Source organism: Nyctereutes procyonoides, unplaced genomic scaffold, assembly GCF_905146905.1.
Source record: "Nyctereutes procyonoides isolate TBG_1078 unplaced genomic scaffold, NYPRO_anot_genome, whole genome shotgun sequence".
Classification (NCBI taxonomy): Eukaryota; Metazoa; Chordata; class Mammalia; order Carnivora; family Canidae; genus Nyctereutes; species Nyctereutes procyonoides.
The window spans coordinates 897,633-915,145 of NW_026575119.1; the positions used below are offsets into that span (position 1 = coordinate 897,633).

A 17,513-nucleotide genomic window follows, 5' to 3' on the forward strand; every position below is an offset into this window, starting at 1 on the left:
TGGCTCCTGTGCCCTTTTCACAGGTTGACTTTTAAAAAATACTCTTACTTGTTGTTCTGAGCTTACCTTACATTTTCCCTACCTCAGTTGTAGAATCAGATATTTATGCAAAGAGTTTTGGCACCTTTTATTGGCGAATGGTATTTGAATCCCAGATCTGGGCACTAGGTATACTTACTGCTACTGGGTATTACTGTCCACAGGCATTCTCAGAAGACAGAGTTAGGAAATAGATGCATGTATACTAATACCTGCATATACCCCATCTATATTTTTGTATCTATCTATCTTATATAAATTAAGAACCATGAGTTCATTGACAACTCTGATTCCAACAGAAACTCTGGATTCCTTGTTTATAACCTCTTTCTCTGATAGGGAGGAATTTTGGTCTCATTATCCTCTCTCTCTCTGTCTGTCTGTCTGTCTCTCTCTCTCTCTCTATATATATATATATATATAATTTTTTTGTTCACTTCTAGTATATACATATTTTCAGAATAAACTTTAGCTTTTAAGAAACAAATTTATTAACGATAGGGAAAATGGGGGTGGGGGTAGTAAGCATAGGGGTATGGACACATCTCTGAGTATACCTCTTTGTATAGCTTACATATATAAACATGAAAATGTTTCCCATTCACACAAAAATAATTTAAATCACTCAGCAGAGATAATGGAAAATGAAATGCAAGCAATGACAAATGAATCTGAATGTATTATAAATGAGTTATACAACACATTGAAGGGATTATTCCTTCATTACTGTCATCTCTTAATGCTTAGATAGAGGTAATTAAATACTAGAGGTATATATTTAGTGCAAATGAAATTGGATTCTCTTATAAGTACAGCTAAAAAAAATATCTCTGTGGTCGTCTAGGCCAGTCTTTTCATTTTACAGATGCAAAAGTAGAATTCAAGAGACATAGTGGTATAATGAAGACCAGAAAGCATGTGCTGAGCTTTTTCTACATTACATACTACCTTTGGTTGAAAAGTTCAAAGAGTAGGTTAAACTGATTTTTGAGAGGTAAATATAAAATGGTTCAATGATGAGTTACATAGTGATTGATGTATTCTTTGCATAAGATTATTTATAGTATTTTGATATAACCTGTGCCTAAGACAGCCTTTTTGCTAGAGTAACATCAGGATTTTAAATATTTTTATCATAAATAAGCTTTCATTTCCTTGGCATTTTTGTAAACAGGTAAATTCCTATGGAGTTTTAAACTTCAAGTCAGAAAAATGTTTTACTCATTATTGGTATCATTCTTTTCAGTTCATCAATTAAAAAAATAAGAAAAACATACTGAATGAACACTATTTTACATCATCAGATCAGTTTTACATGCTTTTTTAAACTCAAATTATGAGAGGCCTATAAGAACAGGTGTTTCATAAGTAAGAGTATATATTTAAAAACGTTTAATTGACACAAGCATGAGTTTTATGCTGAACCACAAGAAACTCTTATGAGTATAGATATGTTGGAGCACTGCCAAGTTATACTATCTTCCCTACACACAACAGTACTTAATTAACCTAGTTTTATTTATTTTTGAAAGTGCACATGTAGTAGCTTACTTAATATCTACAATAAAAATATTGTTTCTTCTATATATTCCTTCTAAGAACTTGATCCTAACTTGAGATTTCATTCACAGCCAAAAATAGCTTTTTAAAGGTACTTATTACAAATTTAACATTTCAATGGCACGTTATATTTTCAAATATACTTAGATTGTTGATTTACACTATGCTACAGATCTGTGAATTTCAGTCCCATGTGCTGGTCTCTAGCATGGTTAAATGTTATTGATCACTTTCTTCTCTACTGTTTTTCCCTATTTTAAAAAAAGTCTTTAAAGTAACTCACTGGCATAAATGGTGTGGCTTCCACTAACTAAGTGACAATAAATGGCCTTTGCTTCACTATTTCTTGGTCATTCTTGAGTAACTAGAGAGGAAACACTTCACTGAGCAATTTGCATTCTAAAAACCTAAGTTGCAGCTACTCTATTTTGTAAGCAAAAACACTGTTAATCTCTTTTTTATAACAGCTGGAGATTTCACATATTGCTATCTTCTTGGAAGTTTTAGTAGCGAGATGATCAAAACACCCTACACTCTTCCCCTTGTGTTTGTTTTTCACATTGGTAGTAGTTTACAAATGGAATGTGCAAAAAAGAACACAAGAAGAGCAGTGCAGCAGACAGCGCTCATGAAAGAAAAGAATCAGGAAGTAACTGAAAACAGTGGAGCTCAACTAAGCAGACTGCCCTTCAGAGCAAGCCCCTCTCTTGGAAACTCCAGCATTCTTTTTCTGCTTTAGGAGCAGGTTGGTTTTGTCAACCATGTACAATTTGATAGACTAATTTTTCAAATTTAGCCACAGGGATCATCTTGAGAAGCCTTAAAAACAATTCAAGAGTAGAAGTTCCCTGTTTGGATCTGAAGCCCCACCACATAAACTTTCATTTAAATGCATGACTTAATGGTTACCAACTAAATGAACTATTAAGGATTACTAACCTTGATATTTGTGAACTTAATTTACTGAGGATTTTGAATCAGTATTCTAGCAAGAAGTCTTGGTTGCCTTGCATCACTGGGCAGTGTTGCAGATCTATTGTGCACATTTTCACAAAGACATTTTAAACACTCACAATGGGAAAGGATACTTTTTAACTGACGGAATGCCAGAATTATCTTGATTTGTGATTTCTGGTGGCTGATAATAATTTTCTTACTTTGGTCAAAATTGTTTACCAGTTTTGTGCTTACTGGTTTGTTCTATTTGGTCAGGCAATACTGTTTTGAAGATGGTATGGCACATTTCATGAACCTTTCATTTTTTAAAATTAGGTGAGGTAAAACCTAAACTAGTGCTATATAGGCTTAGAAATGTAGTTTCTTTACAAAAGAAATGTATCTTCAACTTGAGTATTTTTTTTTACAGGAATTTTAAGTAGCTTTTAGTATCTGAGAGTATTCTCTTTAAAATAATGCATGTTGAACAATAATGACTCAAATGAAAATAGTTGTGTTAAGGTAGGAATTAATGTATAATTCTAAATATCCCATGACTTTATCATAAAAGTTGGTTATATATAACTCTTTAGGTAGGATGTACACAAATTATTATACAATTTATAATAAATATTAATATTCACTGTATGTTTCATTATTTTTATTTTTATTTTTAAAATTTAAAAATTAAATTTTATTTATTTTTTTTAATTTTATTTTTTAATTTTATTTTTTTAATTTTATTTTTAAAAAAGTATTTATTTATTTGAGAGAGAGATCACAGCAGGGGGTAGGGATAGAGGAAGAAGCAGACTCCCTCCCCACTGTGCAGGGAGCCTGATGCAGGACTCAATCCCAGAACCCTGGGATCATGATCCAAGCCCAAGGGAGATGCTCAACCGACTAAGCCACCCAGGCACTCTCATCAATTTTATTTATCCCTACTCTTGCTTCATCATTATACATAATTAAGAAAACTCTAGAAGGAAATTATATTGTATATACCCATATTTTTACTCTTTCTCATGTTCTTCCTTCCTGATATTCCAAGATTCATAACCTTTTACCATTTCTTTTCTGTTTAGCAGGTTTCTCCTGTTTATTTAGGGTAGATCTGCTGCTGACAAAATCTCTTAGTGTTCCTTCACTTGAAAATGTCCTGATTTCTTTTTCATTCTTGAAGGATATTTTTTTCTGGATATAGAAATCTGGGTTGGATTTCTTTGGATTTATCCTGTTTGGGGTACAAGTTTATGTCATTTGCCCAATTTTGGAAATTTTCAGCTATTAATTCTTTGAATACTTTTTCAGCCCTATTCCCATTCTTTTCTCCTGGAATTCTGATTCTAAATTGTCTATTTGGTGCTTCTTTAAATTTTCTATTTCAACAAAGAGACTCTTTCTCCATCTTTTTAAAAAATGTGTAGTGACACAATATTGTATTTATTTTTTGTTTTTTTACACAATATTATATTTAGATGCACAACATAATGATTTGACATTTGCTTATACATTGAGAAATGATCATCACATTAAGTCTATTTACTGTGTCACCACACATATTTACAACTTTTTTCTTTTGATGAGAACCTTTTAGATTTGCTCTCTTAGCAACTTTCAAAACTACATTATTGAAGTCCATCTATGTTGTCACAAATGGAAAGAATTCATCCTTTTTTTAATAGCTGAGTAGTATTATATATAAATATGCCACACCAACTTGATCCTTTCTTCCATCAGGGGACATTTAGGTTGTTTCCATATCTTCGCTATTACAAATCATACCGCAGTGACCATATGGGTACATGTATCTTTTCAAATTAGTGTTTTCCTTTTTTTTTTCAGATAAGTAGCTGGAAGTGGAGTCACTGAATTGTATGGCAGTTCTATTTCTAAGTTTCTGAGGAAACTCCACTGTTTTCTATAATGGCTGTACCAATTTACATTCACCAAAGCATGAGGGTTCCCTTTTCTTCACATCCTCACCAACACTTATTTATTTTGTCTTTTTGAGAATAGCCATTTTGATAGGTGTATAGGTTGATATCTTATTGTGGTTTTTATTTCTATTTCCATGTTGTTTAGTACTGTTGAGCATCTTTCCATGTACCTGTTGGTCCATCTTTGGAAAGATGATTCTTGACATCCTCTGCCCATTTTTAATTGGACAATTTTTTTGCTATTGAGTTGTTTGAGTTTATATACTTTGGATATTAACTCTTCATTGAATATATGATTTGCAAATATCTTCTCCCATTCAGTATTTATTTTGTCAATGGTTTCCTTTACTATGCAGAAACTTTTAAGTTTGATGTAATCCCATTTTTTTTTCTTTTGTTGTCATTGTTTCTAGAATCAGATCCAAATACATATCAATGAGACTAATGTTAAGGAGCTTGCCACCTATGTTTTCTTCTAGTAGTTTTTTTATGGTTTCTGGTCTTAGACTTACAAGTCTTCAATACATTTTGAGTTAATTTTTGTGTGTGATGTAAGATAATGGTCCAGTTTCATTATTTTACATGTGGCTGTCAAGTTTTTCCCACACTGTTTATTGAAGAGACTGTCCTTTCTTCATTGTATAATCTTGCCTCCTTTCTTGTAAATTAATTAATTATGTATCTGTGAGTTTAATTCTGGGCTTTCTTCGGTTCAGTGATCTACACATCTGTTTTTCACACCAATATTATACTGTTTTCATTCCTATAGCTTTGTAGTGTAGTTTCAAAAAAGGGAGCATGATGCCTCTAGCTTTGTTCTTCTTTTTCACGATTGCTTTGACTATCTGGCATTTTTTTGTGGTTTCATAAACATTTTAGGATGCTTTGTTCTATTTCTGTAAAAATTCCACTAGAATTTTGATAGGGATTACATTGAATGTGTATACTGCTTTGGAAAATATGGTTATTTTAACAATATTAATTCTTCCAATTCATGAGCACAAAACAGCTTCCCATTTATTAGTGCTTTCTTCAATTTCTTTCAGTAATTTCTTATAGTTTTCAGTGTATAAGTCTTTCACCTCGGTTAAATTTATTCCTAGGTATTTTATTCTTTTTGATGCAATTGTAAAGGGAACGACTTTCTTAATTTCTCTAATAGTTCATTGCTATTGTATAAAAATGAAATGGATTTTCATATACTTATTTTGTACCCTGCAACTTTAGTGAATTTCCTTATTAGTTCTAAAAGAGCATTCCCTTCGCTTTAATTTTTTGGAAAAATTTGAGAAAAACAGATATTAACTTTTTTTTTTTAAATGTTTGGTAGAATTCACCAGTGAAGCCATCTGGACTTCTGTTTGTTGAGGTTTGTTGATTACTAATTCAATATCCTAGCTAGTAATTGGTCTATTTAGATTTTGTATTTCTCTATGATTCAGTTTTGGAAGACTGTATGGTATCCATTTCAGTTTGTTGTATTTAATTGTTCATGGTATTCTTTCATGCTCCTTTGTTTTCTTTGGTGTTAGTCTAACTTCTCTTTCCTTTCTGATTTATTTGAGCCCTCTCTTTTTTTCTTGCTGAGCAGAGCTAATGGCTTACTGATTTTAATCTTTTTAAGGAACCAGCTCTTAGTTTCAATGATCTTTTTTACTGTATTTTCAGTCTTTATTTCATTTATTTCTACACTCATCTTCATTTTTTCTTCTTTTTGAGACTGTATTTTTTTAGTTGAAACATGTTCATAATTGCTTGTTGAAACATTTTCATCATGGCTATAATCCGTGAGGATCCATGTCAGATAATTTGCCACCTCAGTGTTAGTCTGTTGATTGTCTTTTCTAATTAAGTTGAAGTTTTTCTGGTTCAGGTATGACAAATGATTTTTGAGTGAAACTTGGACATTTAAGTTATTACAAAAGAAGAGACACTAAATCTTATTTAAATCTTCTGTTTTAGCAGGCCTCTTGTGAGAAAGAAGGCATTGTCTCATTACTAGCAAGTGTTAAGGTTTTTGTGGTTTGGCTTCTCTAGCACCCAGTCTGACCTATGAGGGATGTGTAAGAGGGCACATAAGCTCAAATAAAACCCAGGGAACTCACTGTAGTATTGTTGCTTAGTTCCTGAGGTCCCTAAGCCTGTCTCCTTCTATTTACCTTTCAGACTCTTCTGTTTTTTTTTTTTATATGTAATATGTTGAGATTTTGGCTACTTAATAGGAGGAATAGAGAAAAAAGTGTATCTACTCCATATTTCTAGAAGAGAAAGTATACTTTTTTTAAAAAAACAACTGATAAAAGGATTATATAATTATATTTTACTTCTTCCTAGATGCCTTATATAGGGCCACAAAAACTCCTTAATGTCTATTCATATTTAATATAAGAAATGTTTCTTAAGAAAAGTGGCAGGATCCCTGGGTGGCGCAGCAGTTTGGTGCCTGCCTTTGGCCCAGGGCGCGATCCTGGAGCCTGGGATCGAGTCCCACGTCGGGCTCCCGGTGCATGGAGCCTGCTTCTCCCTCTGCCTGTGTCTCTGCCTCTCTCTCTCTCTCTGTGTGTGTGTGACTATCATAAAAAAAAAAAGTGGCACACCGATAGAATTTCCAGGAAGCTCAGATTTTAAAAGTATATTTACAAAGAACAGAAAGAACATCATATAACTAGGGTTAAATTCTGACTTAAGGCAATGTAAGGCCTGACGAGTGCCAAGAAGATAATAAATGTAAAATACACGAAGCTCTCAAAATGCTAGGGAAATCAAGGAGGGGAAAACCATTTTCTTGAAATTAATGGTATAATTAATGGAGATTAAAAATAAAAAAGGAAAGCATTTTAGCTCATTCACTCATTTGTAGGAGATTTTTTAAAGTATATAATATGGATTAAGCATTAGTAGTAAAAGACAGATCATTAGGTTACAGTTGTTGCCCTCAATAATGTTTTAGTGACACAGAGTGATCAATCACAATACAATGTGTAAAAGCTATGAACAATTGTGGAAAGCTAACTTACTATGTCTATGGAGGACAGGCAACGGTTTATAGAGGTGATACAAAAAAGAAGAGAAGGAAATGCTAGGAAGGTAGAAGAAGATATAAAGGCTTGAAGAAATGGATGAGTATTTACAAAGGGAGTGGTACAAAATCAAGTTTGGAAAGACAATGTGTAGCTGTCATGCTAAAGAATTTAGACTCAAATCCTATGGGTAACCAGGGTCTACAAGAATTAGTTTTGATTTTTCTCTTCTAGGAAGTCTAAGTTCAGGAAGCAAAAGAGAATAAAAACTCAGGATAGATTAAATCATTATAGAGAAGATCTTGGGTCTTCTGGCTCAAATAAAATATCTTCAGAAAATATAAAGGCACTTGAAAATAATCACTGATCTGGTTATAATCTTTGAGGAATTAGTGAAGTTTAGGAGAGATGAACAAATGTCATTCAACTTGTACCTTATACCTCTGATTTCCTTTTGTAAACTAGAGATATTTGATTTCTATCATAGAAACTATATTATAAAGGTATGTCTGTGTGTGTTTAAAAAAAGACACATTGATCATGAGCATTCAGGATGCATTCACTGAAAAAAAGTCAAAGTGGCCTCAGATCCATTTTTGACAGTATTTTATATAATATTTTTGAAAATATGGATGGATTAAAAATAATTGAATAAACTTATTTAAAAAGTCATGATTTATAGAATGATGACAATAGAAGAAAGCTAGTGCCATGTCATTAGGTCTGCTCTTGGCCTGATTCACCACATTTTTGGATGATAAGAAGGATATGGACATGATAAATAACAGAATCAGAACAAAAACCAGATACAGGGACTGGTTCCAACAGGATTAAGAGTAATAAATGTCTTATAATTAGATCCCCTCTAAACATAATCATCAAATGGAGGAAATCATGCAATCATCTTAAGCTCCTCTTTCTTTTGCAATCCTGATCCTATTAGCAAGTCCTATTGACTCTACTTTCAAAATATAACTTGAATTTGTTATCTTCTCACAATTTTTACTGCTTCCTTCCTAATTCAAATGGCCACCTTAGGTAATAGTAATAACCTCCTTGTTGGTCTTCTCGCCCTTACCTTTGGCTTTCTATAGTTTATTTTCAAAACAGCAGCCAGAGTCATACTTCCAAAATAAAAGTAAAATTATACTACTATTCTGTTTAAATTCTTCTAGTGTCTCCACATTTCAATGAAAGTATTCCTGGGATGCCTGGGTGGCTCAGATGGTTAAGTGTTCCACTCTTGATTTTGGCTCATGTTATGATCTGAAGGGTTGTGGGATTGAACCCTGTGTCAGCATCCATGCTCAGTGGGGAGTCTGCTTGGAATTCTCTGTCTCCCTCTGTTCCTCTCCCCACCTGCACTCTCTCTCTAAAAATAAATAAATAATATTAAAAAATATTCCCAATGAGTTTTAAGACCTTTAAATGTTCTTGTATTCCATTAATTCATCACCTTCATTTCTACTAATCTCTCCCTCCTTCACTTTGCTCATGAGCTTCCTGGCTGTTCCTCACATGCCAGGATAAAATCACAGTGATGTCCTAGGTTGATCTAAATTGTCCTGAACTGACTGAATTGTTAAATCATTATATTGTACACCTGAAAGTAATAGAACACTGTGTGTTAGTTATACTTGAATAAAAAAGAAAAAAACAACAAAAAATTAAGTTCATGAGATTACTAGGAAAAATAATCAAAGTGATAGCTTGAGGCTATCATATGCCCACTGATAGGAAGTTGACGAGAAGGGCATTTTACCCCTGTGTTATTCTTTTCAAAATTTCACACTCTCATATAATCATAAGAAAAATATCAGACAAACTTAAACTGAGAAACATACCACAAACACCTAAACAGTACTCCTGGAAATTGTCAAGAGCACGAGAAACAATAAAAGGCTGGTTTCCTGAGACTGAGAAGACATAACTAAATACTATGCAGCAGGCTGGAGTGGATCCTGAACAAGAGGATGTTGATGGAAAAACTAGTGAAATCAAAATAGAGTCTGGAGTTTAGTTTTTAAAAACATTGAGTCTTCTAATTTGTGAGCATAATTTGTACCTTCACCTTACTGAGAAATTTGCTAATACCTCTGTTAAGAGTTTATAATTTTTTTATGTGGTTTTATACAGCTATTCTCATTTTATAGTTCTTATTGATGTATAAAGATGACTTTGAGTTCAGTATATTGGTTGTTTCCAAAAACTTGTCAAATTCCCTTATTAGTGTAATAATTTGTTTAGATTCCTTTTTATATACAGTTATATCATCTGTAAATAATGAGGTTTTTTTTTTCCCCTTCTAATCCCTATCTTTACTGACTTATTTTCTTGTCTTCTTGCACTGGGTAGCAATTCTTTTTTTTTTTTTCTTTAAAGATTTTATTTCTTTATTCATGAGAGACACAGAGAGAGAGAGAGAGAGAGAGAGAGAGAGAGAGAGACAGAGACAGAGAGAGACAGAGACACAGGCAGAGGGAGAAGCAGGCTGCGTGGAGCTTGATGTGGGTCTCCAGGATCATGCCCCAGGCTGAAGGCAGCACTAAACCACTGAGCCACCAGGGCTGCCTGTGGGTAGCAATTCTAATAAAAGACTGATTGAAAGTGGTGATGTAGATATCATTACCTTGTTATTGACTGCAAAAAAAAAGTTCGCAACATTTTGTCATTACGTATAATATCTGCGATAGATTTTAAAGAAATATACTTTATTAGAACAAGGAAGTACCCCTTTTTCCTGGTTTTCTGGCTTTTATGATATCCATTCATATGTACTAAATTTTACATACTTTTTTTCTGTCTGTTGGGATGAATATTTGATTGTCCTCATTGTCTGGTAAAGTGATATTGTTTAATTGGTTTAAGTGCTGTTCTGACCTTGTATCCCACATATGTACATACATATATATTGTATAATATGCAATATACATTTTTTGCTTGGAATTTGTATACAACTGAGTGAGTCTGTATTTTTCCATTCTTATACTTTTTTGTTTTGGTATCAAGATTATTGCAGCTTCATACAAAGAGCTGGAGAATCTTCCCTCTTACACTAGGCTTTGGAAGAGTTGTCTAAAACTAGAATTATTAGTCCCTTGAATGTTTAGAAAAACTTACCAGTAAAGCCATCTGGGCTAGTGTTTTCTTTGTAGGAGGAAAAAATATATAAATTTTATAATATATACATGTATAATATATATGATATGTATTACATATATACACACAAACACAAGCACATATACAGATATATAAATTATCATACACATACAGAAAATTTTACTGTTTTTTCTTTCAGAGTATGGATCTTTGAATTTTAACACATGTATAGATTCATATAAACACCACCAAAATCAGGATCTAGAATACTTTTTTTTAAAAGATTTATTTATTTATTTATGATAGAGATAGAGAGAGAGAGAAAGAGAGACAGACAGGAGGAGGGAGAAGCAGGCTCCATGCCGGGAGCCCGACATGGGACTGGATCCTGGGACTCCAGGACCACGCCCTGGGCCAAAGGCAGGCACCAAACCGCTGAGCCACCCAGGGATCCCCAGGATCCAGAATATTTCTATCACCCCCCAAAACTCCCTAATGCTCTCCCCTTTAGAGTCACACTCCCTCTAGCTCCAGCCCTTGGCAACTGCTGATTTGTTACCCAATGTATATGTTGTCCTTTTAAAAATGTCATATGTATGGAGTCATATAGTATGTATGTAACCTTTTGAGACTGGATTTCTTTGACTCAGCATAATGACTCTGAGTGAGTCATCACTCACTCAGTAAATTCACCCAACTTGTTGCTCCTATGAATAATTTGTTCATTTTTTACTGCTATGTAGTATGTGGATGTGGATGTACGACAGTTTTCTTATCCTTTCACTTGTTAAAGGACAATGGGTTATTTCCGGTTTTTGGCAATTATAAAGAGTGCTTCTTTAAGCGTTAGTGTAGAAGTTTTTGTGAAAACCTAAGTTTTGATTTCCCAAGGAAAAACACCCACGAGTGGGACTATTGGAGCATGATTAAATTTATATTTAATTTTATGATAAACTGACAAAATGTTTTCCAGAGTGACACTTCACTTAAAATGAGCAAGATACAAGAGTTTGTTGTTCTGTATCTTCACTACCTCTTTATGGGAATACTTTTGACCATCATTTCAATTTTTTTAGAGGACTGACAACTATTCATGTTTCCTAATTATTCTCCAGATACTTTTGGTTAAGAATTTCTAATATCTCTCCATACTTTCAAATTTATTGGCATGTAGATGATCCAATGCTTTATTTTATCTTGTCAATATCTGTAGTATCTTAGTTATATCCTCTTTTTCATTCTTGATTTTGGCTGTTTTATATATTCTTTTTTTAAAAATTCTTGGCCAATCTTGTCAAAGGTTTGTTAACAGTTTTCAAAGAATGGAGTTTTGCCTATGTTGACATTTGTATTGTAGGTATATTTCTAATTTTATGTTACTTTTTAGTTTTTGCTTTCAAAAATTTCAGCTTGCTGTTCTTTTTCTAAGTTCTTAAAACAGATGGTTAATCCATTTACTTTTAGTCAGAATCTTTATTAAAGTATGTACTTAGGTTTCTAAATTTTCCTCTAAAAACTGTTTTATAAATATTCCATATAGTTGAAAAGTATTTTGCAATTACTATGACATTGCTTATACATCTTATGTATATTTTCAAATCTACACTCTCATTGGTTTTGTGTGATTATTCTTTTTTGTGTGTGTGTGTGTGTGTGTGTGTGTGTGTGATTACTCTATCAATGACTGACTAGGTGTGTTAAATCTTCCACAATGACTAGATTTGTATTTCTTTCCTTATAGACTGCCTATTTTTCTTTCTGTATTTTTTTGAAGCCTTATTATTAGGTACAAACACATTTAAAATAATATTTTATTAGGGAATTTAATCTTTCATTATTATAAAATGATCCTATTATCTATAATCATGATTTTAAGCCTTAAAAGTTGGTAACATCTGAAATTAATTTAGTCACATCCACCTTTTAACATATTTTCATAGGAAAATCTCACAAATTCACAGGAAATATATCTACTGTATCTATTTTTTCCATCTGTTTGTAATTTTCTCTGTTCTTACATCTCAGATCTTCTATCAAGGATCTCTTTCCTCATGCCTAACATACATTCTTTAAAATTCACTTTAGCAATAAGTGTTTACTGATAAATTTTCTATCTTCAAACTTGCCTGAAATCCTTACCCGTACTTCATCTATTTTTGCGAAGTATAGAATTCTGTATTGGCAGGCATCTTTTTACTATCTGGCTTCCACTGTGGTTACTGAGAACTCAGTTGTCAGTTTAATTGCTGCTATATCTCAAACACAATCTGACTTTTTTGAATTTACTTTTAAGAGTTTTCTTTTTGTCTCAGATGTTCTGCAATTTCACCGTAATGTGAGTGGGGCTAGATTTATTTATGCTTCTTGAGATTTGTCTTCTTGGAGTCTGTGGTCTGCTGTCCTTATCAATTCTGAAAAAATCTCAGCCATCATCTCTTCAAATATTGCTGTTTCCCTATTCTCTCTTCTCTTAGAATTGAGACATATATTGGAACGTCTCATTATATCCTTCATGTTTCTTATCCTGTTTTTTGTTTTTATTATTTTAAGATTTTATTCATTTATTTATGAGACACACACACACACACACACACACACACACACACACACACACACACAGAGGCAGAGGGAGAAGCAGGCTCCATGCAAGGAGCCCAACGTGGGACTCGATCCTGGGACTCCAGGATCACGCCTCAGGCCAAAGGCAGGCGCCAAACTGCTGAGCCACCCAGGGATCCCCTTATCCTGCCTTTTTTTTTTTGTATTTTTCTATGTCTTTCTGAGTTGTATTTAGTATAATCTCCCCCACTTTCCAATTCTTTAATTTTTTATTTAATTCTATTTACTTTATACAGAAGCCATCCTTTGAATCTGAATTTCTATTATTCCAGTTTTTCATTTTTATAAGCTCCATTCGGTTCTTTTTAAAACCTGTTGGTTATATTTTATTCCCTTAAAGCAGGCAATTTTAAACTTCCCTTGAAAAATGACATTTAAAAAAAAAGAAAAATGACATTTTATCATTTCTATTAGATAACTCTACTAATTAGAGTCTTTATGGGTGAGTTTCTGCTTCGTTTTGTTTTTGGTAATTGTCACTTATGTTGTTCTCTTCTTATTAACTTATTTGGGAGATTTCTGTAGCGTTAGGATAAAGGTATGTTCTTCCAAAATATCTGTATTTGCTTCTTGGTGTCTATGAGTATTATCAGTAGTTCTACTTTAAACTCAGTTATGGCTTGAGATTTATGAGGCTATATAGTAATGTGAATTTAATCTGTAAATCAACACAAGGTAGCTGGCGGTTACTCCATGCCAGAGACAATTCTCCACAGCCAAGGCAATTTTGTTTGCTAACTCCTGAGGATGGCAGGGATGGTAGAGAGTTTGCTTTTAGTTCACCATAGTTCAATATATTGTCAAGATGAAATTCATACTAGGGGAGAATCCGCTATTAAACTCTTATGTGGTCCTAGGCTTTGTTTCTTCTCATAGGCTTGAAAACCACCTCTTATATTACCCTGGTTAGGTGAATGTCCTTAAGGCCAAAGAGAATTCTATGCCGTGCTCTGCTTACCTCTATGGGTTCTTGTCTCATTTAGATATAGATCTGTTAATGTCTTAGTATCTAGTTAGCTCTTTTAAAACTTTCAAGAAGATTTATTTAATTCTAAATCTAGCATCATTAGTTATTCTCAATGAGACAGTTCAAATAACTTATCCCAACATATTTTCAGAAACAGAACCTCTTCTTTGATTTTTCACCTTTCTTTTTCCCCTCTATCTCATTCTCTTATCTCCTATCATGGCCTTCTTGTTTCCATATTAACACTCTGGATCAATGGATCAATTCTGGTCCCAGAAAGGAAATATATATGAGATCTTTGATCCCAGAAATTTTGAGCTCAGTATTACAGTTTAACAAGCTCTTCTATTAATGAGATGAGATTTTTTAAAAAAACAAGCCATTTTATTTCTCTGGGTTCTACTTTTCAGAAGCCTGGGAATTGTCAATCTTCACTTCCATTACCTTCCACGTAGAAGAAACCAAATCTTATATATACTACCTCCTGTATTCCTGTTAAATCTCTCCCTTTTATTCTCATTCCAAGGGCCATTTCTTCAGTTCAAAACTCTCATCATTTTCTGAATCTTCACATTCTCCTTACTGAAGGGACCATCTGTCTCTAGACTCCCTCCCTCCAAAATTCTTTTTCCATATTGCTACCATACTTATTTCTGAAGTACATATCAATGACATTCTTATAGCTTCTAAGGCAAAAGTTCAAATTCCTTGACTTATAAAGCATACAATGCCCTTCATAGTCTTTTCCTTACATACTTCTCTGATCCCCTTTTCTGTAAACACCACTTGTCCACTTGTCCAAACCTCTAAGGCTTCATGTATATTGCTTCTTCTGTGGAAACACATTCCTTTCTTTCTCCTTTACCTAATCAACTTCTACTGGCCCTTTATAACTAAAGACCAGTGCTGTTTCACTTAGAAATTTTTCTAGGACATCTCTTCCTCTCTCTGATTTGGACTTTCTGCTTCATGTTCACAGAATTCTAACATATACATCAAACTGTAATGAATTTGTGACTTACTTCTCACTCACTAAATTATAAGTGCTTTTCATATAGGATTGTCTTATTCAAGTTTGCAATTCCATTCCTGCAGAATTTGCTTAATGAACAATTAAACAATGCTATGAGGGAGCCAGCTACATGATTTGGAAAGTTCTTTATTAACCATAAATTTGCCCTATCGTAGAAATTTTAGCTACTGCTATACTGCATATTATTAGATCCACATTTTATCTAAGCTTCCATGCTTTGGTATACAGATTCTCTGACCTGCAAACCTGACTCATTTTCCCAGACTGCCTAGACTGAGTTTTGAATCTTATTTAGATTATCTCCTCAAATATGAACTCTTGCTGAGGAGGCTTCTCCTTTGACTGACTTTGAATGTGATCACTTGCATGCTCCTCTTTGCCTTTGCTGATGCCTCCATTCCTGATCCCCAATCCCTCTCACAATACCTTCCATCTCCACATTCTTCTGTTTTTATACCCCTATGGTTTAAATAGTGGCAAGACAGCCTAAATAATTTAATTAGTTTTATTAGGAAAAGCAGAAAGGAGGAATTTAGATCTAGAAGAAAAGACTATAGCCCAATTTCTTCATTTGACAGATGAGTAAGAATGTTAAATATTCAATGTAAGTAAATAGAAACATTCACCTGGAGAGACTCACTAATCCTTCCATTCATTCATGCTTGATATTGGTAAAAGAAATTTTACTTGAGTGAAAATTTAAAGCATTCTGATATAGATGGGAGAAGGCAGAGAAGTAAAAGGATGGGGAAGAGGAGGGAGAAGCTTTCAAACACTAAAAATACTCCCATGATATATCTGTTTTGGGGATTTTTGTTGAATTATGTTATAATTTAAAAGTAGGTTCAATTATATCAACAGTATATGGAAAGTTTGATTCTGGTTTTAAAATACTACTAAAATTCAATTAACATTTTATATGCATTGTACAAACAATCAGAATATTATTCCTTTTAACAATCTACTCTTTGGTAAGTAGGGTACTTTCTAGAGATTAACAAAGTCACAGATTATTTCAAGCTTTTCATCAAATTTATCTTTTCAGGTAATATATATTTTTTAAGGAATCAGGAGACTAGAATATTATGAAAAAAATCAAACTTACCATTATCCTCCCAGCAGCTCTTAGCATTGCCTTCTCTTTCACTGCTCCCCGGTAACACTGTCTGGTCTGTTGGCAGGTCATCTTCTGGCACACCACCTTCACAATCTGCTGCATCTGTAATACTTTCTTCTTCCACAATATGGAGTTTGTCTTCATCATCTGAATCTGAATTTGTTTCTACCACAGTATTATAATTTGTAACTGTAATACAAACAAGAAATAAATAATCAAAACCAACTAGTATAAAAACCAGTTTTTATACCTCAGTAAAAAGGGATTTTAAAAAGGACTTAGTATGAGTGTTCTATCAATAGTAACTCATTTATTCTTACAACAACCTTATAGCAATCATATGAAATAGAGTATCTGCCATCTACTACTCATAACCCGGAAACAAGAAATGGACACCAAAACATAGGAATGTAGCTTGTTCAATATATAGCTAGGAAGTAGGAGGGTCAGAATTTAAATCCTAGCAGTCTGGTTCTATATTCTGTGCTCTTAAACACTACATTAAATATCCTCTCCAGTCATAATGAGCTTATTCTATATGATACTGCATATGTACAATTAGGGCCTCAACTCTTGAAAGCATTACAATTAAGAAAAGAGTTAATATCTCCTAATCAGACAACAAAATCTCATCAAATTTACCATAAGAAAGGTATTTTCAAGATACCAATTGGGCCCATGCATTTCATATTAATCCCACACTGACTTTAGAAAGAATCCATCAAATCAATTTAGTCAAACTTCTACATAAATTAAGGCATGATTTAAGTAATGTTTGTATGTAAGCCTGTAATTTTGGAAAAAATAACTGACATTCCAAAGTTTTCAAATGGGCATCCTTTCCACATTTTTAATGAATTTCAATAAAATTTAAACCTAGGATTATGAGGATAAATAAGTATTTGGAATGACTACAGCTCACAGAACCATCAATAATAGCTGAGAATAAAATTCTCTAAAACAAATAATACAGTATAATCAATATTTTTTCTTCAGAGTCCTTGTAATATTCACTCTACTGGGATAAATTATTTAGTACCTCACTGGATATGATCACTCGAATACCTCTTTTCAATTATTTGCAAGGTGATTCTTATTTGCTAAGCAAAGATTGAAAGGGAGAAAAAGGAATCTCTGCTTCATTTAGATAATAATTACTTTGTTATTCTTTCCATTTCTTCCT

At 33.2% G+C, this 17,513-nt stretch overlaps 1 protein-coding gene across 3 annotated transcripts in view; it reads right to left on the reverse strand.

Annotated features, from left to right (window-relative positions):
* The window catches only part of ZEB1 (zinc finger E-box binding homeobox 1), a 181,430-nt gene that overhangs the window by 41,425 nt on the left and 122,492 nt on the right, over positions 1 to 17,513 (reverse strand). For all 3 annotated transcript variants that reach the window (XM_055334529.1, XM_055334528.1, XM_055334530.1), the window contains exon 2: positions 16,319 to 16,519. In XM_055334529.1, the coding sequence (XP_055190504.1) occupies positions 16,319 to 16,519 (201 nt within the window). The remainder of the gene's footprint in view (positions 1 to 16,318; positions 16,520 to 17,513) is intronic.